Below are 22,941 nucleotides of genomic sequence, written 5' to 3'. Positions count from 1 at the left end.
CTGCGGTAATAATGTTCTTATCCCCTCCACGTCAGCCTCTATTCCTGCACTGGGGTTTTCCATTCTTACTCTATTAATCAGTGTCGGAATGCAGCGGCACTTTGCCCATCCTCCCTGTAACCTCCGGGAGCCTCGCCATTGATTACATTGACTGGCTGTGTGAGTAGCAGGACGGTCAGGTGTCTGCTGCTGCTGCTGTATCTGTCATCATGGCACTGTCCCCACTTCAAATGAACATGTGTCCGGCCAAGGTGCATGTTGGGAGTTTATCAGCACTGACAGGAGAAGAAAGCCATTGGGCAAAGTGACCAATCCTCCCCCCCGGAAGGCTTTTGCCGTTGTATTTGGCACAGGTCTACTACAGTCATTTAATGCCTCTGCAAGTTTCTGTCATTGTGTGTTATACCTGGCTAGCTGCACAGGGATGAAGAGAACCGAATCAAAATGTGCCAAGTTTTTACAGCCAAAATGGATGCTTTTTCTACAGTGAGACGGCTGCTGATCTTACTGGGTTTCTTTTTTTGTATTGTTGTAGTAGGTGGTAATGTACACAGGATGCCATATCCTGCATTTTCTGATGTCTGACTGAAAAGCTCTGTGTTGCATTGATCCGCTTGTTGCCGCGGCTGCCCCATTAGTGTGCTTACTCAGTGTGTGTGCAAACAGTTTGTGGTTTAAAACAAATGGGCTCAGCATATTTAATAGGATCTGACTGTGTGTCAAAATTTATTCTTGTGCAAACCCAACCCATTACAGCAGGGGCATCTCCGCAATATGGCAGTTAGTCAATGAGTTCTGTCATTCTTCTTTATTTGAATGACATACAGTACACACACCTGCTGACAGCTACAGCCTGTCTGATGTGGAATGAGGCTCATGACAGGAATGGATTGCAATATGAAGGCAAACTTCAGACTATCAAAGTGACCTTAAATTTGGCAGAGGCATTCTGGGTTGATTTAATGAGATGTTGGCCAGTGTGACGGGCAGGTGTGTCTGTGTTGACCTTGTGCTGGCTGACTGGGCACTATGTCGTGACCAAGACTACCTGGGATCCAAACACACTTGATATGCAGCAGGAATGATGAATCAGTTTAGGTTGAACACTCAGAGTGGCCCCTCCTGATCTTAAATCATGCTATGTACAGATTATACAATGTATTCTACTTAATCTAGTTATTGTACAAATCATTGTTGGTAAAACTATGTAACTCACATTTAAAGTAAATCTAGTAAGTACAAATCAGTACAAAGCTGATGATAACTGAATATGTCTTTGAACGTGTTTGCTTCTCCAAAGGCTCAAATGAGGAGAAGACCAGAACTATTACAATATCAATCAAAATATCATCAAGTAGGATCTTATCTTATTTAGCTTCTTTCACTTTTTCTCTCCATACCACAGATGGTCCAAGACCGACCCAGAAAGAAATCATTTCTCTGCGGGCGTTCATGCTTCTCTTCCTCAAGCAACTCATCCTGAAGGTACATCCCACCTGTCTTCATGCCTCGCAGCCTCTCATACGGCTTGATTTCTGAGCTGTGCAGAGATAATATGAAGAATGTCAATGTCTCTCTGTGTTGTCTTTTTACAGCATTCTGACAGTCTGTGTCTCAATACATTCAGTGCTATTTATTTCTGTATTATTTATTTTGTGTGCTTGCAAGAGAACCAGTTGCTAAAAACTAATTCAACAAATCCATTAATGAAGAGGCGATGAATTAATTACAGTTTTGGTAATTATTGAATCCTTTAAGGGATTTGTCAAATGAAGATACCAGACATTTGTTGTTTCCATCTTTTCAAATTAGAAAACATTGATGTTTACGTTTGCTTTAATTAATTGTAATTATTGATTTATTCTTGGTCTGTTAATCAGACAAAGTTTGCACTTTTAAGCCATTACTTTAGCCCTGGATATGTGTGACTGTTATTTGGCATTATTTTGTTGTTTTAATTACCACATTTATAAAATTAAAATGAATTATTACTGACTAATTAATGACTTCTCAATAACAAAGGTTTTAGAGTGCTGAACTACATATTAGACTTCTGATTACTTTGCCACGTTCTTACCAGCCTTTTACAGGCCGAAAATAAAAATACATTTTAACACTGAACAGAAAACAGGCTTGATTTCTACATGTTATCGCCAGGAAAAGTCCCTAACAGTTACCTTGCTGTTTAATCTGTTTCGATTTAGAAATCTTGTGCTATTGACAGGTGCATCAATAGCACACCCATTCTAAGCCCAACAGTAAAAACAGACACACTGACAGGGACAAAAAACACTTGCGTTTATTCCTTCAGTAATAACAAGTGCCTTCTCTCTAACTTTAAAGCAAAATTAAAAAGATGCTGTGACGTTTTTTTTATGCCTGAATATCAGCAGGCACACTTCACCTTTTTTATAATGCAATGACCCATATCCAATTATTGGCCTGGTGCATAATTACATTTCTGACATTGTCCTTTCTTTTTCATTATTCTTTCAGGACCGAGGTGTAAAGGAGGATGAGCTTCAGAGCATCCTGAACTACCTGTTAACGATGCATGAGGTACATGATTTCATTTACACAGACTGTCGGTGTGCTGCTCTAAGTTTACTGGAATACTTCACAGTTGCTATTCTAGGAGAAGTTTCATTTTCCCAGCATTAACACTAACCAGCAAGATGAATGAATCATTTGGTGTCCAGCTGATACAGACACATACATTATGGCTTTGCTACTGTTGCAGTTACAGAGGTAAGCCAACACTGATTCCTTTCTCTTCCTCTGCTCCATTTTCTATTTTTCTTTCTCTTGTCTTTCTTGTTTTTTTTTCTGCAGGATGAGAATCTTCATGATGTGTTGCAGCTGGTGGTAGCCCTCATGTCTGAGCATCCAGCCTCCATGATCCCGGCTTTCGACCAGAGAAATGGAATACGGTAAAGCCCCTCAGGGGAAGACACAATCCCTTCTCTGCTAAGGCACCAAATGAAAAGAAAAAACCTACAAAATATTCCTAAGCGCCTCACTTCTTGTGCTGTTTCCGTGTGCCTATGAGATGCATGAATAATGCATTAGTTCCGCGAGGAAAAAAAATAAACGATTAGAAAAATAATATAAACATTAATTTCACAATATGACGTGGGTGATCAAACTTATCCCACGTGATCCTATAAAATATAAATGCGCACAGTGTAGCACTACTTGTGACTTCTAAGGGATTCATTGTGGGAAGGAAGGCTGCTGCTTTTCTTTGGGACATTCATTTAATGCTAATGTAAATTCTCCCTGAAGGAAGGTGGTTGTCAGCTAACCAGTGCAGGGCCTTTTCATCACCAGGGCTATATTTTATTCTGTCAAGACAGTGTGCTGTTGCCAGCTTTCGCTGCTTGTGTCTATTCCAGGGTAATCTACAAGCTCATGGCCTCTAAGAGTGAAAGCATTCGAGTACAATCCCTCAAAGTCCTTGGGTACTTCCTCAAGCATTTGGGCCACAAGTAAGTAACCCGTTCCAATATATTTGTATTAGACGCTAATTACACGCTCTAAGTGTTTTTATGATGAATAGTCTAATGATTGATGAATTGCTAGATGGCAAAAGAAAATAGGTGTGTGTGTGTGTGTGTGTGTGTGTGTGTGTGTGTGTGTGTGTGTGTGTGTGTGTGTGTGTGTGTGTGTGTGTGTGTGTGTGTGTGTGTGTGTGTGTGTGTGTGTTATGTTTCTAACTCTTTCATATTCTCTGTAGTTCTTCCATTTTAAGCCTGCAATGTCCAAATGAACGACATTCATTGTAAAATCAGGATTTACATTCAGGGGGATGATTCATCTGTCCCTGCCTCTCCGGTGATAAAGTGTCCAACTAAAAGAAAACTTTTTGCAAATGGGTCCACTTCTTTGTAAGAACACCTGAATACCTGGCATCATGCCCTAAAACCATTAATCAACATAGGAGAATGGTGGAAGATGTCCAAGTTACTGTCCTGCATAGTGAAATAAATAATAAACCACCCACCACGATGTCAGCATATCCTTTGTGTTCTGCTCATTGGAGAGGAGACAAAGAAAACCTAGGACCGGGGGAGCATATGATTGAAAATGCAGCAGGGTACAGGGATGGATAGAAGAGATAGTGGGTTTTTGCTATGTTCACAGTGGTGGGGCACCAGGTGTTGTGGTGTAACCGCTGCCTGCCAAATGCAGAGAAAAGCACAGGCATAAGCCCAATGCCAGACTGCCCCAGCAGCAAGCAAAAAGGCCTATTTCCTCAAGGGACATGGTGGCTTAATGGAAGTCTGCCTTTCACCCCTCACTTTAATAGCTTTCATACATTTTAAAGCACCATGCCGCTTCACTTTGAGCTCTAGTGCAAACACAGAATTGCGCTTTTATTCTGAAGGCTTTGTTGATGTTATTACCTTTTGATCATTTTAACATTCATCATTTAACATTCATTAGCTTAGCGATTGAGTTTTTAGTTCTGTCAGGGTTGATGAATCAAATAATCAGCATCTGATACACCGATTTGTTTTACTAGTTAGTATTCAGTAGTTTGGGCAACCAGCCAACAGCCAGAAACAGCCAGGAAATATGACGTAAGCTCTGCTCGAACATTCTGTTTTATAATCGCACATTTCTCAACCACTGAATCATAGACTAAATATAAAACGTAATGAATATTGCATGTCAAGTTTATAGTTTTGGAATTAAATGTGCCCTGCTGTATGACTACATTATCCATCGTACAGCAGTGTGCCTTCATTTTGACATTTTGTTTCATTTATGATTTCGACTATATGCAGGGAGGCAGAGAGGGGCTTTGCATGGATTTACACTCATCAAATAATTTACAACAAGGCCATTCCTCCCCACTGTACCTTGTTGGTTTAATAACCTTGTACAGGTTCCCGCCAGAGCTCGCTATGCATCATCAGCCTGCCCTTTTTCTCACACATTTCCATTATTTTGACAGTTGAAAGCAATGCTCCCCTTTTTCCCTAGAGTCAAATTTGCCAGCTTCGGCAAAAAACTACAAAAAAGAAAAATTGGCGACTTATTAAGAAAAGTCCCAGATCGTTTTGAGGCGGTGGCGGCAGCTTTGGCTTAGCATTTTGACAGCAGTCCTTGTACTGTTTTGCAGGAGCAGTTTGTCACTGTTGAACCCGTTCACCTGTTGTATTCCGCTTTTGTATCTCGGAGCCATTTCTAGTGATAGGCCAACTTTGTTATCCTACACACCTCCAAATAAATTCACCCCAATTTATGACAGCAGGCAGTCCGTGACACCCCGTCTCCCGAGCACGCTTTCTCCCTGTGGGTGAGAAAAAGGGGAGTAGGCTGATGGCACTCACTGATCCCTTCAGTGGCTGAGGGAGCTCTAAACAAGACAATTTGCCATTATGTGTTTGTGTGTGTGTGCGCGTGTGTGTTTACTTGTTTGTGTTTATCCACAGGAGGAAGGTGGAGATCATGCACACACACAGTCTCTTCACTCTCCTGGGAGAGAGACTCATGCTGCACACCAACACTGTAACCGTGCCGACCTACAACACTCTGTATGAGGTAACAAACAACATTTTCGTTCTCAAATGTCCTGCCAACATTACTGCACCATTGCTCCCTGTGTACAAGAGTGTGTGACTGATGTCTTCCCACCGCACGCCTGCTCTAGATTCTGACAGAGCAGGCGTGCACACAGGTAGTTCACAAACCCCATCCCGAGCCCGACTCCACTGTCAAGATTCAGAACCCAAGTAAGTGTGTGCCACATTGAGTTTCTCGTTCTTCTGTTATTTGCAGAGTACTCTGGTAAAATTGACAATATGACGTATATGCGTTGAGATTACTGATGGAACTTTTCATATAATGATGGGCACCACTAATGAAATTGATGGAGGACCGTTGAGAATAACACTGAATATATCTGATAGGTGAACTTGTAAACAACCCATGTTTTGTTTTAAGTTGATGTTAGTTCTCTTTATTATTTATATATATATATATATACATACGAGTGAATACATGGTATGACCCCTTGTAGAGGTCAATGTCGCTAAGTGGAAGTTATTGCTTTAAAAAGAGATTAGAAGAATATTCAAAATGAAATATTAGTAAAAGAAGAGAAAATTGACAATATGTGTATACCTGTGTTTGGGTGCATGTGAAATCAGTGATTCTCAAGGTGGTCGCCACCCTGTTGAAGAGCTCCGCACCCAGCACGGAGCTGATGGAGGTTCGGCGACTCTTCCTCTCAGACATGATCAAACTGTTCAGCAACAGCCGCGAGAACAGGCGGTGAGCACACTGTTTACTTTACCCTTCACCCACCCACTCCATTAATTACCTCGCTGAGTAATCGTATAAAGAGAAAATAAAGGCACCGTGTTCCTCCCCCTCCTCGTAGCACGTATAAAAAGGCTCCGATATTGGTGATTAATCATCCCTGGACGTGCATATGTTCTCCAGCTGATGTTTACGTGAGAATTAGAAATTGCTCCAACCGTTTTTTTAACGAATCTCTCTTTCTGATACACAAATAGACTCATAACCCATATGAAGGCATTGCGATTAATCTAGAAGTCGTGGGGAAAAGCTCTGACCTAAATCAGCAACATAATTAGCCTAAAAATGAATAGGCAGACAGTGCCTCGTAGTGTTAAACTGTTGGATTCATTGGTTTTCACTTGCTGCCCCTTTTTCTATGTTGGATTTTATATTAGGCTACTGTTGCCAAACAAAAAAACAAACAAGATAATATAGAAGTGGCAAAGAAATGATCAAAGAAGGCAGTTATGTGAATAACAAGGTGCTGCATATGTTTACTTGTGGTGGAAAAAGATTGCTCAAATTACCCAAAGTTATCACTTGGCTTATGTAAAAGCAGATTTTATTTGTTAATCGTGTTGTGCGCCTTGCAGGTGTCTGCTTCAGTGCTCAGTGTGGCAGGACTGGATGTTTTCTCTCAGCTACATTAACCCCAAAACCTCTGAGGAGCAGAAGATCACCGAGCTGGTGTACAACATCTTTCGTATTCTGCTCTACCATGCCATCAAGTATGAGTGGGGAGGATGGCGTGTATGGGTGGACACCCTCTCTATAGCCCACTCTAAGGTGAGTACCGCACTGTAGAAACAAACAGGAAACACTGACCTCTGCTGTTGAGGGAGACATGTGTATCTATGTTGTCGTATCCTACCTGTAAAGCTTCTGCTAAACTGATTTTCACAGTTGTATTACAGCTATAGTGCGTAGCTTTTTCATATAAATAATGTTGTTTGCATTCAAGCCATCATCACCAAACTAGTTGACATAAAAGTTGATTAAACATATAAGCTCCACAAAAATTTCTCTGTATTTCTCAGTATGAAAGCATTTACAAACTGGTCGCGGCCCCTAACACTGGCACAGAAGCTCAGAAAATTCTGCCCAATTAATGTTACAGTCATTGATTCTACTACGAAGAAAAAACCTGGATGTACAGCAGGAAGAAATAGGATCCAATGCGTGATCACTGAAGGCTTAGCTCATGTAGATGCGCCGACATTGTGGTTGTTATTACCCAGAATTCCTCATAGGGAAAAAACAGAAGTTACACACTATAACTTTAATCATCATTATGGGTCGAACGTTGTCTCTGTAACATTTTCTTTGTTGTTATAGGTGACTTATGAGGCCCATAAGGAGTACCTGGCTAAGATGTATGAAGAGTACCAGCGTCAGGAGGAGGAGAATATCAAGAAGGGGAAGAAAGGTTTTGTCAGCACCATCTCCGGTCTATCTGCTCAGGCGTCTGCTGTGGAGATCAGAGAACTGGAAGATAACTCCCAGACGCCCGAGAGTGAGAAGGACTTTGAGAGTGCAGACTCCACCAACCTGCTGGCTGAAGGGAAGGAGCCTCAAGAGGGCACTGTAAACGGTGCCAGGGTCAAAGTCCACGATCTCCTGGTGGACATCAAGGCAGAAAAGGTGGAGGCTACGGAGGTGAAGCTGGACGATATGGACTTGTCTCCTCCTGGAACTCTGGGAATATCCCAGAATGGAGCGCTGGTGCAGGTGGATTCTCTGTTGGATAACGTTTACTGCGCCGCTGTGGAAAAACTACACACTAACGTCAACAGTGTTTTGATGCCAAAGGGCGCATCGGACGACCACAATGCACCGCCGCTCATTACTCTAGATATGGACAAGGACAGCATCCCTAACAACAACAACAACTTCCTGTTTGGCGAGGTGGCAGCAGCAGGCAGCATGGAGGACAAGCTACTGGCTGATCTCAGGCCAGAGGAGCCTCTGTTCCTGCCAAGCCCAGAGCCCCCGGTCCACACCAGCAGAGCCACTGATGATCTGGGCCTCCTCGCTCACTTGACACATGGCAGCTCCGAGCTTGGCCCCTTACCCAGTATCCTGGAGAAGGATGAGTTTGAACTACAGGCAGCCTTTGAGGGAATCAGCAATGCAGCCAGTGATAAGGCCGTAACTTCATCTGAAAGCCTAGCAGCAGTCACTGAGGGCACAGCTGCACCTGTGTCCAAAGAGGCCCCCTCCACTGTGAAGAGCAGCAGTGCACCAGATGAGACCAGCAACCCTTCTGACACAGAGAGATCAGATAAGGACATTAGGAAGATTCAGACCACAGCCACCACACAGGTTGGTATGAAGCCGGGGCACCTAGTAGATTCAATGGTGGAGTGCATACCATTAAGGATTAGTTGAAGTTGCTCTGATCCCGGGTTCAATTCCAACCGGGACTATTTTCTGCGTGTTTCCCCCCTTTCTTTCCTGTTTCCAATCTGTCTTTCTATTCTCTCCGATAAAGCATGAAAAATACCTGAAAACATTATTTGAAAACATTGAATTTAAATAATAAATTTGGTCCGAAGCTAAAACAACCTTCAGTGCATTTGTGGAAATTGAGTTATCCAGAGATATCCAACACAAAATAAGACAGTCGTGAAAGAAATGGTAGAGGTTCACTGACTTGCCTTGCCAGAAGGGAAATAGACTATAACTGATGCTGAAACACAGCAGCCCCAGGGTCAACAGAGTAGAAAGTAGGGAGGGAGGCCATTTGCAATTGTCAGGAATATGTTGGCCTGTAGTGAACAGTTTTATATTAACCGACCCATAGGGGATCAATCTCTTGCCTAACTCAGCTTGTAATGGGGACAGGATGGCCTGGTGCACATCCGGCAACGTCCCTCTGAGACTCAAGAAAGTGGGCTGCTTGAATAGCTGGATGAGCCCAACATGAGGGCAGAAATAGACAAAGCATTTATTCTGCAACAATCGCCTGGGATTTGTTCCAGCGCTCCCCTCCTCTCATATGAGCTGTGCTCTTTTCTTAGAGGTCAGGCTCTTTGGTCTTGACTGGGTCACTGAGGCGGGGCCGGTGGGAGGCCACGTTTATTTTTAAACCATATCTCTTGTGTTGCATAATTGCTCATGTTCAATTCATCTCGGCTGCTTTTTAAACAGGCTTCTTTGCAGCACTCCGCTGACTCATTCATCTTATGTTTAGCGGTCGCAGTGGGCTTGTTGTAATTTCTTCTTCTTTACCCACAAACAGGAAGTGGTTATTTCAGGACTCACTTTAATCATACATGGTGAATAGGACGACAGTAGCATTATATCTCTAAGGGTGCGCTTTTGATCTTGACATTAGCAACTATACTCTGTAACACACTGTTGAACAGTCTGTGTACCTTGTATATTAGTATTTTACTGTCATTTGCCTTTCTTAATGTTTTGAGTTAGTCTACTTTCTAACTGTTAACTTTTTAGTGTCAGCTTTTTCTTACTGGTTATTATTATATTTTGCATCTTTACTGATGCCTTTGTTATTTGCACTATCCTCTGTTGCTGCACTGAACATGTCCCCACTATGGGACAAATAAAGGATAATGAGTAACACTTTACAATAAGGGTACATTAATTTACTTTTAGTCAATGCTTTCTTAAGGCTAATAACTGTCAATGGTTAATTATTAACGGTTATGAAATGCTTGGCTAAGCACTAATTATGAAGGTTAACTAATGCTTAGTAAAGCATTTACTAAACATAACAGTTAGTTAATTATTAGTTATAACCCTTATTAAGCATGAACTAAGCAGTTATTCATGGTCAGTAAATGCTAAGTAATGCTTATTAAGCATACACTAACAGTTAATGAATGTACCCTTATTGTAAAGTGTTACCGGATTATCCTATATCATCTTACAATGAACCTCATTATACTGTTTTTGACTGATATGAACCGGTCTCCCATTAGAGTCTGCACGGCCGCCTATCCACTCACATGGAGAGGGACATCCGTGTGGACATGGGCTTCAGAGGGATGCCCATGACGGAGGAGCAGCAGCGTCAGTTCAGCCCCGGCCCACGCACCACCATGTTCCGCATCCCAGAGTTCAAATGGTCGGCCATGCACCAGAGGCTGCTCGCTGACCTGCTGTTTGCACTGGAGAGTGATGTCCATGTGTGGAGGAGGTGTGTGTGTGTGTGTGTGTGTGTGTGTGTGTGTGTGTGTGTGTGTGTGTGTGTGTGTGTGTGTGTGTGTGTGTGTGTGTGAAGCCGTTCATATATATACAGTATATGCACTTGAGACAGAGACAGGGAGGGGTTGAGCATGGTGATTGCAGTGCTACCCATATGACCTTTCCATATCATAACTAACATCATTATATTCCTGTTTTTAAGACATGTCTGGGTGATGTACATGTTTAATTCCTTGTAAAACTTAAATATGTTTTTTTTGTTGTGAAAAATGCTTCTACCCATAATAACCCTCTTTTTTCTCTCCGTCCTTCCTCTGCAGCCACTCCACCAAGTCTGTCATGGACTTCGTCAATAGTAATGAGAACATTATTTTTGTCCATAACACCATCCACCTCATCTCACAAATGGTGGACAACATCATTATCGCCTGTGGAGGGATCTTGCCACTTCTCTCTGCGGCCACCTCTCCCTCTGTAAGTCAACCTCTCTGTCCTCACTGTGTGGAAATAATGCCATCTAGTGGTGGAATAGTATAACTGCTCGGCCTATGATTGAAGTCTATTAGAGTACAGTTTGTACCTGGGGGAAATAAGACTTGTGTGTTTATTGATTAGGGCCTCTCAGCTTCACTCTGCTACAATTAATACTGATGAAATTACAATCACACATGATAAAGGAGAGCTTAGTAAAATGTGTCTCGACTCATAAAATATTAATGACAAATATCACCTGAATATTATCTCTGCTTCTTTTGAGATGAGTTCCTACTCACCCTCATGTCTAAATAAGGGCATACATGTGTGATATTCCCCTGTTCCCATATTCTATTGTGTGTTTCTGTTAAATTACAATTTAAAAAGGGACAGTTTACATTAGTTAACATTCTTTAGAGAGACCCGCAACTAGCTTTTTGGGGCAGCAGTGGCGAAGTGGGTAGGGAGATCGCCTCTGGAGTGCAGGGTCGGAGGTTTGATTCCCCGCCTACCCGCCACATGTCGAAGTGTCCCTGGGCAAGACACTGAACCCCAAATTGCTCCGATGGTTCAGAAAGCGCCTTGCATGTCAGCTACTGCCATCGGTGTTTGAGTGTGTGTATAAAATGTGTGTTAAGATATGTAAAGCGCCTTGTGACCCTGGTCTGTGAAGGGCGCTCTATAAATAAAGCTTACTTACTTACTTACTTACTTTTGAAAAAAAAAGCTCTAATCACAAACAGTGTTTAAAATGTGTCAGACCTTACATTGTTTATGTGCACTTTAGTTGTATATGAATGGGCTCTGTCTTCCTTGTTGCTTTGTGGCAGACGGAGTTGGAACACGTGGAGGCGACACAGGGCATGTCCTCAGAGACGGCCGTCACCTTCCTGTCCCGTCTCATGGTCATGGTGGATGTGTTGGTCTTCTCCAGCTCACTCAACTTCAGTGAGATCGAGGCGGAGAAAAACATGTCCTCCGGAGGCCTCATGCGTCAGTGCCTCAGACTGGGTGAGACAATCATTGCTTTGAATGTCAGTCAGGGCAGTGGTGGGAAGTGAACCAAGTGCAGTATCTTTGTTAGGGTTTTTTTTTTGAAAGTCAACTGAATATTTTGACTGATGAGCTAAAACAGTACCATAACACAATTCTCTTAAAAATATCTAATCATTTCTTTAATCATTGGTAGCCCACTGTTTGACCAGCAAAGCTTATTCATTATTTAGTCAATTAATTCCGGTCTGTGTAGGGTTTTGCTGCAGTTTCCAGCAGTGCAAAATGACAGCAGGATCATTTCAGAATGCATATCAAGGAGAGAGAGTCATTTGCAGTGCAATCGTGTCCTCTTTGTTAATGGTGTGTCTCATAGGACTCCACCAGGTCCTGGTATTGCTGCCCTTCTTTGTGTGTGAATGTGCCTGTGCACATAACAGTGATTGAATGTTTTACATTTGAATGCAGAGTATATAAATGCTCAATTCATAATAAGTAAAATTGATAATAATAATATTCATCAATCAACTGTAAGGTTAAGAATTATGCTGTTTTGGTCAAATGATTTTCATACATAATTCAAGCATAGATGGTGTTTTTGTCCTGGCTGTGAGAGAGTGTATCTGTATCTGTTTGCGCCAATGAGTCTGTGTGTGCGCACCAGCCTTCGTTTCCTAGATCTTTGACTCCAAGTTGTGCTCTGGGGCATGGAAAAAAGTCTTCCGACTTCAGTGTGTCATTGCAAACACATAATTTATCTGGCTTTAGTGTGAAATCAGTCTGGCTGCTGAATTTACTCCGGGTCTCTCTGCCGCCAGCCTGGAACAAATAGACATCGGAGATAACTGATTAGATTTAAAGAGGTCATGCATGTTATCAACATTTAATTTCCATTTACCTCTGAAATTAGAACCTATTTGTATGATCTGTGTGTGTGTGTGTGTGTGTGTGTGTGTGTCTTTGTATGCAGTTTGTTGTGTGGCTGTCAGAAACTGTCTGGAGTGCAGGCAGAGACACCGAGACAGAGGAAACAAGTCTTCTATTCCAAACAACAACAAGACCCAAGACATCCTGATAAATGCTGTGAACATCAGCAGGGTAGGATGGGACTCCATAACTTTGGTTTCTGTAGCCTTAGTTGATCATTTTATCCATACAAGGAATTCTACTGTTAGAGGCCATCACCCCATGCTCATAATGTGACCTGATAATGCTCAACCTGTCTTTTTGTTCTAATAAATACATATGATGAACACATTTTTTTCAATTCCATATAAATCCATTTGTTAATCCAGGATAAAAAGGAAAGTAATAGCAAAACCTGTTTAATTGAGCTTTGAGCGTATAGAGTAGCATGTCATATTGTGGTGTTATCTCTCTGCTTTAGACAGCCATAGAGACTGTCCCTAGTAACCTGTCTCCCATCAAGGACCCTGATCGCCTCCTGCAGGATGTGGACATCAATCGACTGCGTGCTGTGGTGTTTCGTGATGTGGTGAGTGCATTGCTATGTGTGTGTGTGATTTTGTCAGAATGATGTCAGCACTTTGAATTAGTTGTATGGCTCTACGCAAGGTGCACTTTTCCAACCATTCTTCCAACCATTTCAAGAAGCAGTGAATTGTGTGGAATGAGATCATCTGTACAGACAGTGGCATAACGTGCCTTGTGATGCCTCTCCACAGGATGACAGTAAGCAAGCCCAGTTCCTGGCTTTAGCTGTGGTGTACTTCATCTCTGTCCTCATGGTCTCCAAGTACCGGGACATCCTGGAGCCTCAACGTGAGACGGCCAGGACAAGCAGCCAATCGGGTTGCAGCATGCGTCAGGAGATCAACTCTCCAACCAGCACAGGTGTTGACAGCTGTGCCCTACCTTTCTTACATCCATTCATCCTGCTCACTAGGCTTAGCTAGTGGTGAATGCAACTGATATAAATGAATGGTCAGTGTCCTTGGCTCTTTTCTGATTCACCACTGCTGCCAGCTCTGAGCTGAGAGCCTCATTCACTATACAAGCAGAGGGAAACCCTACCAGCACTCCACCGGCACACAGATGATTTATTCATGAGCTCTGCTAATTGCACCGCACTGAATTAAATGGCAAGTGGAGACTGGGGCTGGATACGGTGGTTATGAACTTGAATAGGCATCATCGTTCTCACTGAAAAGAAAGGTAGAATGTGCCTCTAGTCATAAATCATGCATTAAGTCACATGAAAGGAAATCAGTGGCTGCCTTCAAAGGTTCAAAACAATGTCTGCTGCAGTCAGTGCCAGCTTATTATTATGAGTGGCACAAGTGGGTATATTCTTTATCGGCTTATATACAGAGAAAAGGTGACGTGAATAAAAGGAACAAGAGGAAGAGTGGAGAGGGGGGCCAGAAGAAATATTAAAGTGCAATTTGAAGAGCTCAGAACCTAACAGAGTTGAGTGAGCGGCATGCTGACCAGCTACTGTGGCTTTTTTGGGGCAGTGGAGCCACGCTTTGCTATTTTCAGCCCCATCTGTCAGTGCGCATTAGGCAAGCAATCCACCAGAGGAGAATGGGATCATAGAGGTTGCTGCGAGGAGAGAGGCACACTGCCGCCTTCATAAATTTCACCAGAAAATGGGGGATTTTTCCCAGACGGCATGTGGCAGGCGATTGTCTGATGGACCCCGGAAGCCAGACAACTCTTTGGCTAAATCAGGCCCTGCTGACCTCGTTAGGGGGGCATGTGATGAATATGAATATGGCTGGCCTCGCATCTAGGTAAACCACTGGGTCAGGCTAGAAAGGTAACTCTGCCGGTTCCGGGGGAAAAGTTGGATTTATTGTGTCAAATGAATTTACTACAGTCAATGCCTTTTCAATTTTATGAAGGGCCAGGATTTTTGCAGATTCTGATAAGATTGTTGTCAGCATATCATGCAAAGGGTGCGATGTGTGCAGTGTTTGATGGGCAGAATAATAGAGCAGCTATCTGCCTTGGCAGTCACTGTTTCTAATCGGGTAAATACAGTAGAAATATGCCTTCCAAGGATTTAGGGAAGGAAGAAGCTTTGAGTTGTTGGTCTGTTGATACAACTTTTATTTTTATTACATTTATTTAGCATATGATAACTCACACATAATAACGGAAATATAAATTAAAATTGATTTAAACCAGAGCAATAATTTGTTCATACAATGATATCTTTTTTTTGCATGTATATTTGTGTGGCAAACTTTCACTCACTGTTTTCACTCTGTGTGTGTGTGAACAGAAACACCCTTGGTATTTGGCAGCAGCGCTAAGGACCATCCTCTGCCATCAGAAAACCTCCACATGGAGAGCTCCCTTCACCTCGCAGACTCTGCTACGGAGGGTGAGCTGGTAGCTAGCATCCTGAACGGTTCTGACCTGGATCACAGTGCCGGGATGCCGGATGCCATGCTCATATCTACACTGTCCTCGGAGGTGAAGAAGACCCAGGAGAGTGTGTCTCAATCATCCAGCATGGAGGGCCTGAAATCCCCCTCCTCCATCAGCAGCATCAGCCAGCCCAAAAGAGGCATCAACGTCAAGGAGATTCTGAAGAGCCTGGTGGCAGCTCCGGTGGAGGGCATGGAGACTGGGCTGGAGCCTGTGTCTTCTTACCCAGACCTCACTGCCAAGGCCCAGGCTCAGGCCATGCAGCTGCCCATGCAGTTCCACTCCTTTGACAGGTGAGACAATGTCATCAGTAGGGTGTTTTTGCAGAAAGTCACAGTAATGATTATATGCTTTTGCGTTAATTTATTTTTTAAGAGTTTTTCATGTTCACTGCAAACATCAAAGTTAATTTTCTACCCTGGCAGTTTCTGAGGCATTTTTAAAGGATCCTCTGGCTTCTAGTTGTTTCTTCTCAGCCTGAAAATCAAATCACACACTTCATTAATTCAGAACTTTTAGTCTGTGTTATTTATCTGTTTACTTTTTTAAATCAAGTCACATTGTCATTGCTGGTAAGGCACAGCATTGAAACACAATTATAATGTCTGCAACTGTGACAAAACAATTGATGCAGACTTAATGTCTCCCAATAGTTTTTCATAGTAGCTGGAGGAAGATGCTAAAACTTGCACAACTTCGGTACTTTGTGTTCTCAATGTAAAGCAAACTTTGTTACAGCCAATACAAAACTAAGCTTACAATAAATTTAATTCTTGACTTCATCAGTCATAGCTAACAACAATTTATGCCGTGTGTGTGTGTGTGTGTGTGTGTGTGTGTGTGTGTGTGTGTGTGTGTGTGTGTGTGTGTGTGTGTGTGTGTGTGTGTGTGCGCGCGCGTTTGTGCGTGCGTGTGTGTTTCTGTGCTATCACATAAGTGGCTGTAAAACGCTAATGTTAATCCTCTGGGTTTATTTTAGCTATCCAGTATACCTCTAATGGTTTTGATGCTGCATTCGACACATTAGTCATTTTAGGCCACTTAAATTGATCTCAGCCCCCACAGCACGGAATTCCTGTGTTTTGAAAAGGTCTCTGAACCTCTCTGTGTCACTGCTGCGGTTTATTTTCATTCCTGGATTAGATAATACCGCACAGTAATCTGTCTGGATTTGAGAGTTTACAAACTCCCTGCTCCTGCGGGGATCGCCCCTCATCCCTGTCTCCTCTGCTTAGTAAAATATATTTTACTTTCTTATTTGATTTTAAAGAGCTGTGTGATTTCTTTCTTCTCTTATAATCTTTATTTCATTTGATCCATCCAAAATGACTTGAGTAGGTGTGGTTGTGTTAAACCAATTCAAATTATTTTCGGCACAAAAAGTAATTTCGAGTTGTTTTCATGTCATTTTGGACACCATGGGTTTTTCTTATTGTGTCTGTGCAATCACTGGCTGGCCCCTGAGAGACAGAAGAGGGCATACAGAGTCAGGAGGGACTTGGTTGTTCCTTGTTTTCATGCATACTGCTGCCGGGCTGAGGTGAGCCTGATGAATAGAGGAGAAGATGAGAGAGTGTGTTGAGAGAGGACAGCTGAGAAGGTGGGGGGGTCTCCAGGGTGTTGATGACAGATTAAACAGAAGCGGCTTCACGCCACACCACGGCCGGCCCTGTCGCCCTCACCACTCACACCCCTAATGAGAGCTGGCAGCCTGAAATGAGTCGCCACAGCAATGTGCATTATTTTTGAAGTGCTTTCACACAAACCCCTCCTGACCACGTATACAACTTTGTCTCCTGCTTTTCATGTCACTAACCCCCCCTCCCCTCCCTCATCCATCCTCTATTTGCTGTGTCTAATTGTTTGCCACCTGCCAGCGAAATGAGCTGCCAGACACGGACAGGCCTTTCATTTGTCTGTCCGGGCGGCCATAGATTGGGAGTGACAACATCAAAAAAACAAAATGGAGAGAAGAAAAAATTTCTTTAAGTGAATGCACAGAGGCCTCTCCACTATAGACTTTTATAGAGGAAAGGTTTAAATGGCTGAAAATTCAGATTTCTTGAATAGATGAATATACAGTACCTTATCTTCCTTAATTGTACTTCCTCTCTTTCCCCTTGTACTTACCAAAATGTCTCAAAATCAGGGTTGATATGTGATTTTTCCCTTGATGTAGTGCAACGATAATTGGTTTTAATTGAATTTGCGAGCGGCATGTAAGCGCATTTCCTCTGTATCTGTCCCTGTATTCCTGAATAAAGCACTATTAGATTACATTGGCTGGATTTAGGAAACACTTCTTTGGTTATACTTTACACACTGCAGTCGTCTCCCCAAAGCCGCAGACCTCATTAATATGTATTCCAAGATTAATCCGTTGCTTTATTCTCTGCCACTCAATTAAGACAATCCTATTAATAAGATATGCGCCAGATAATCTATTCATGATTCATGAGCACTCAGCTAATGCATTATTCATTTAAAAGAGGTTCATGTTTTATCAACATCCTGTAGATCTAATGTAACATCCCAGCTGGGCACACACAAGGCACGCTTCTGCTAGAAACAGAAAGAAGCCTGCTCTAAACACGCCAGTGGTGATGTTCAGATATCTGTCAATTTGATTTCACACAGGGGAGAGCGGTAGAGATCTACTAAATAAATGATACTTGTCATCATCAGTGTTCTTTTAGAGCACAGCTGTATATTTGGGGATAATGATAATTTGTAATCTTTCAAGCTTTTTCTAAATTTCATACATGTTATTTTACTACCATTTTTGTTATTGCATGCCTGCCTGTTAGGTGGCTATCACTGAATCATTGTTTAACTTAATCTCGATTATAATCTACTTTTGTGGTATTTTAATTGTGTTGTCCATAGAGAGCAACAACAGAGCTATTTCATCTATTAAAAAAAATATAGCTTTGATCATTTTGACAAATCAGTTGGACAGCAGAAATAGGACATGAGATATTTACCAAAAAGCCTGAAATACACACGGCCCAAGTGAGTTTTTTAGAGTGCAGTGTGTTTTACTTCATTAATGAGATGTACTGTGGATATACATATAACTGCAACACAAAACGGTAAAAGTCAACAGAGGGGAAAGATTTCTGGATGTGTGCTTGAGACGACAGCAGGCTTGGCTCGTGACAGAGCGGGAGGCCTGGCCTGTGTCACCCAGAGTAACGGCCGGAGATTGGACAAGAAGACATTATCTGGCACCCTCACAAACCCAAAGGCCAACTGCAGGCCCGATAAGGACAAGCTTCCCCTTCTCTTTCCTGTCGGGGAGCTTTTCGCCGGGCCAAGTTCACTGCGTCATCCTTAATCCTTGGCCCATCAGATTACATTCGAACGGAGGTCTGGTGGCTTAGTGATGTAGTTGTGCTTTCATGCACTGTAACATTTGGTTGCAAGTTTTATCTTTCATCTCAAGACGAGTCCGCAAGCTTCTCTCTCTACACATTTCATTCATGAGCTCTGCCCCGTTCTCTATAAGCAGCATGGGATGTTTGTTTTAGCTTCTACAAATACTAAACAAACCACTGCTCAAATTTTTGTTGAATATAATTAATAAATATTCAATTTTAATTTGCTTTCCAATGTCTTGGTTGGAGAAATGTCTTCCCCAACTGGTTCACCCTGATCAAGCAGCATTTTCTTGCTAAGGGTGGGATACAGCCGCCGATAATTTATGCCGTCTATTAAACTTTGACTTTGTGCACGCTGCCTGGAACTACATCAAGAGCTATGTCATCAGTTGAGACTGAAAAAGCATTTGCCCCAATTGGAGTCTTTCCAATAATTCTTTTTTAAAAATTCAGTGCCATTTTCCCCACCTCCTATCAACTACTGGAAATAGCTCCATCACATTATTTCAATATACTTTAGTTAAGTAAAAATAACTGAAGACTTGAATTATTCCATAATCAAAGAACAAAGGAAACCCATGCCATTTGAATTTAAAATAAATCTCCAAATAAAGTAAATTGTCAGCCTTTAGGTTTTGTCCGATAATAAATTGGTTCAGTCCAACAACCACATCTGGAGAGGGTAGCTTGAAGTAGAGCAATCAAATGGAACTAGTTGAGGTGGTACGGGTGTGTGACCAGGATATGCCTCTTAGTTTGCCTCCCGCTGGAAGTGTTCTGGGCACATCCAAGTGATAGGAGACCCCGGGGTAGACCCAGAGAACGGAAAACATTAAAGATCTCATTTGGCTTGAAAATGACTCTGGAGCCCCCGCTGCTTGGAAGAGACATCTGGACTACCTTACTTAGCCTGCTACAAATAAAATAAAATATTATTTCATGTATTTGTTTTATATTATATATAAGGAATGCATATAAAAGAGTGGGCAGTGGTGGGGAAAAAAACTAGGTGTTCTGTAGGAGTTTTGGTGTCTTGTATCTAGGTGTGACTGCATTCTACATCTCCATAATGCAGTGTTCATTTATTGATGTTTGTGTGTATGTGAAGGTATATTACTGTGTCATTTTACATATGTGGGACATATGTTAACATGTATCTGTACTATGTTTTGATTATATATAGACCATACTCTGCAAATATGTCTAAAAGTCTACATGTCATTTCTGACAAAGGCTAAGCATCTTTTCATAGCAAATGGTGAAAGGAAAGGTCTTGCATCTCCTGCTCTACGAGCCATAGTGCTGCCAGTTCAAACACAGACGGTAGCTATGCAAATGCATGTCAGTAACAACTGCCAAGTCGCTCCTGGAAAGCCTCTCATTAGGGTCTGGGATGTTTGCAGCTCTTCCAAACAGAGCGGGGCAGCAGAGGGCCACCGGAGGGAAGAGCAGATGTAAGGGAAAGTGTTGTAGCTCGCCGGCTGGCCTCCTGCCCTCAGCTTTATTTACTTAAATCTCTTGTGTGTGTGTGGTTGTTTGAATTGCATGCATTATGCTGAAAGATGGAGTTACAGGTCCGGATGTTTACCTTTCCAGAAGTCCTGACTAGCGTCTGGGCATGCTCATGCTGGCAGGATGAAAGAGCTGTATAAGAAGATGAAAATCAATACTATTATTATTTCTTCTCCTAAAATTTTTATTTTATTCGATGATGGAATTGTCTGGGGGTATTTTTATTTTAATTAAAAAAATTAACAGATGAATCGAAAGTCAAGAAAATCCTGCGCTATCCGTCCCAAGAACAGGGCTGTAAAACCTCTGTTCCAGATGCTGGCTTTACTGAAAGTCAGCTGGCTAATTTGATCATATACCCTGGTCTCAGGCTAGTTTTTAAACTCCAACTGTGAGTTATAGGACCCAGCTATAACCTTCAGACAAAACTGAAAAAGTGTGTTTCACCTACACGTCTATGCCAGCAGTCTTTTTATTTTATTATTTCAAGGTTATAAGTCAGGGTATATATAAAGTTATCCCAATTTGAGTCCACAATTTGCACCTACAGATACTACACCTTGGAGGGATTGAATATCTTGCTTAACAGGACTTTGGGAAGGAATATGCTTTATCATTTCAAAAGGCATAAAATGACAACCTACAGCTTTTCCTCTATACTGTACTTTGACACTGCTGCCACTGCATTCATTTAGCATTTGTTGTATTTTGTGCCATAATCTAGTATTACCATGTGAACTGTGTTGAATTTTAAAATGTCACATTTGAACTGCAAATATTTTTTTTTGGTTTTTTACTACATGGATATGTGAATGACACATTTTGTGGGTGTTTCCTGTAGGAGTGTTGTGGTGCCTGTGAAGAAAAGCTCCCCTGACAGCCTGGCACCTCACACACTGGGAAGCAGCAGCAGCACCTCTTCTGGGCTGACAGCTGGCAGCACCCCCAACATCTTTGCTGCTGCCTCTGCGACCCCCAAAAGCATGATCAATACCACCGGTAGGTCATGCATAAAGATTACTGGAATGTACTACCACAGTTAAAATGCTACATTTAGCCCTGTTGAATTGGTTCCATTTCAAATAATACTGCTTTAGTGCAATCTGAGAGTCTTTAATTTGAGTAATTGCTGCAGTTCATCTCATTGACCCAGTCTGTTTTTTCTTTCTTTGATGCCTTTCCAAGAATAGAAACAAAGCATTTGTTCCCCTCTGCTGGATCATGTGATCCTGTATGCCTGTGCAGAGGCTCATTGTCACCACTAGATGGCCCTCTTTACCTTCTGAATCAGTGTCTGCAGCAGCTCTCTGCACAGCCACATTAAAGCTGCTTTCCTTTAGCCACACAAGGATTCCCAAGGATCTGTTTTAATCTACAGAAATTATACAGTTAAACAAATGGCATTACAATAGTGAAAATAATTTGGTCTCCTTAGTGTGTGTTCCTGTCTGATTGACTGCATGCCATCACTTCACTGTGCTTTCTTTCTCTTTGTGCTATGCTGCATTGAGCCGGTTCCACCTCAGGGCTGTTGTAGTCTCGGTCTCTGAAAGGACACACTTAACACCAAGAACCATTAGGAGCTCCAACACCTTTTTAATGTGCTCCATTTAAAAAAAAAAAAAAAAATTCTCCCTTTCCTCTTTGAGTCCCTCTGTAGGAATGTGAGAAATGTCTCCAAGTCAAAATGTGCTTTCAGCTAAAGCCACAGGCTCTCACCCAAACCACATGATCTCACTCGCTCTGGTTTTAACCTCTCACAAGGACAGCAATAATGATTTTAATCTTGGACACAGGCTGCCAAGAATATATGACTGTTGTCACAACACCTTGATTTTGGCTTTGAAACGAAAAAGAAGGTTAGCCCTGTAAGAATTTCATGCCTATTGTTTAGATTTGTCAGTTTATTCTTAATATTGTTTTATCTTAGTAAGAAAAGTAGTCCCATATATTGCTGCTGGCGTGAGTTTAAACAACCAGCTCAGGTGTAATCGGATTTAGTTTAATGCACCTTTAACATGTTGTCAGGTTTTTAAGATTCCGTATTAAATCGATCTTTGACGACATAACAAAAACAATCTGAACATCTCTATTATTTAAATGTGTTTTACCTTAGAGTAAATACTAATGTAAAATTATTAGTTTTAATTAGATTTTATTTAAATTTATTTCAGATTATTAAAGACATTTTTAAAATCTAAATATTCCTGCTTTGCAGTGATGTTGCAGTGTTCTGTTGTTTTTTTTTCCTGCAGGAGCCACTGATGCAGCCCCTTCCTCCTCCTCCTCTTCCTCTAATTTTGTCAACGGAGACACCAGTAAGAATCTGCCGGCCGTGCAGACGGTGGCCCCCATGCCTGAAGACACAGTAGAAAATATGAGGTACAACAGAGCCCTCTCTGTTCACCCACGCTCGTATTTCCTGTGTTAATAAACTCACTTTCTTCAAATTGCACGACTTATCTATGAAATCCACTCATACGTTAACATGTGAAACTTGTCTTTCAAAAACATAGTTCCCCACAAAATGTTCTGTTATTTTTAAGTTTTTTCCTTTTCTTTTGAATGTTTTTTTTTTTTACTTTATTTTTATTTTTATACCTGGACTGTTTACATAATTACGTAAATTTTGACATCCTCACCTTTATTTGATTTGGTAAATTTAGGAATGAACTATTAAAACTGCATTTTTTTGTGAACA

The 22,941-nt window shown here is 41.9% G+C and overlaps 1 protein-coding gene across 2 annotated transcripts in view; it reads left to right on the top strand.

Moving 5' to 3' along the window:
• The window catches only part of LOC307248537 (neurobeachin-like), a gene marked incomplete at both ends in the record, with an annotated part of 199,544 nt that overhangs the window by 82,752 nt on the left and 93,851 nt on the right, over positions 1-22,941 (top strand). The window contains 18 exons of one of the 2 annotated variants that reach the window (XM_080024948.1): positions 1,406-1,485; positions 2,497-2,559; positions 2,833-2,930; positions 3,396-3,488; positions 5,442-5,550; positions 5,660-5,741; positions 6,159-6,282; positions 6,906-7,098; positions 7,648-8,634; positions 10,257-10,474; positions 10,803-10,956; positions 11,787-11,967; positions 12,920-13,047; positions 13,337-13,444; positions 13,635-13,803; positions 15,200-15,641; positions 21,082-21,239; positions 22,496-22,622. In XM_080024948.1, the coding sequence (XP_079881074.1) occupies positions 1,406-1,485; positions 2,497-2,559; positions 2,833-2,930; positions 3,396-3,488; positions 5,442-5,550; positions 5,660-5,741; positions 6,159-6,282; positions 6,906-7,098; positions 7,648-8,634; positions 10,257-10,474; positions 10,803-10,956; positions 11,787-11,967; positions 12,920-13,047; positions 13,337-13,444; positions 13,635-13,803; positions 15,200-15,641; positions 21,082-21,239; positions 22,496-22,622 (3,514 nt within the window). Of the gene's footprint in view, positions 1-1,405; positions 1,486-2,496; positions 2,560-2,832; positions 2,931-3,395; positions 3,489-5,441; positions 5,551-5,659; positions 5,742-6,158; positions 6,283-6,905; positions 7,099-7,647; positions 8,635-10,256; positions 10,475-10,802; positions 11,014-11,786; positions 11,968-12,919; positions 13,048-13,336; positions 13,445-13,634; positions 13,804-15,199; positions 15,642-21,081; positions 21,240-22,495; positions 22,623-22,941 lie in introns of both variants that reach the window. The other variant, XM_080024947.1, reaches the window with a different exon arrangement.

Source organism: Ammodytes marinus (genome assembly GCF_949987685.1).
Source record: "Ammodytes marinus genome assembly, chromosome: 3".
NCBI classification, from domain to species: domain Eukaryota; kingdom Metazoa; phylum Chordata; class Actinopteri; order Uranoscopiformes; family Ammodytidae; genus Ammodytes; species Ammodytes marinus.
This window is presented reverse-complemented; position numbering and strand designations above follow the sequence as displayed.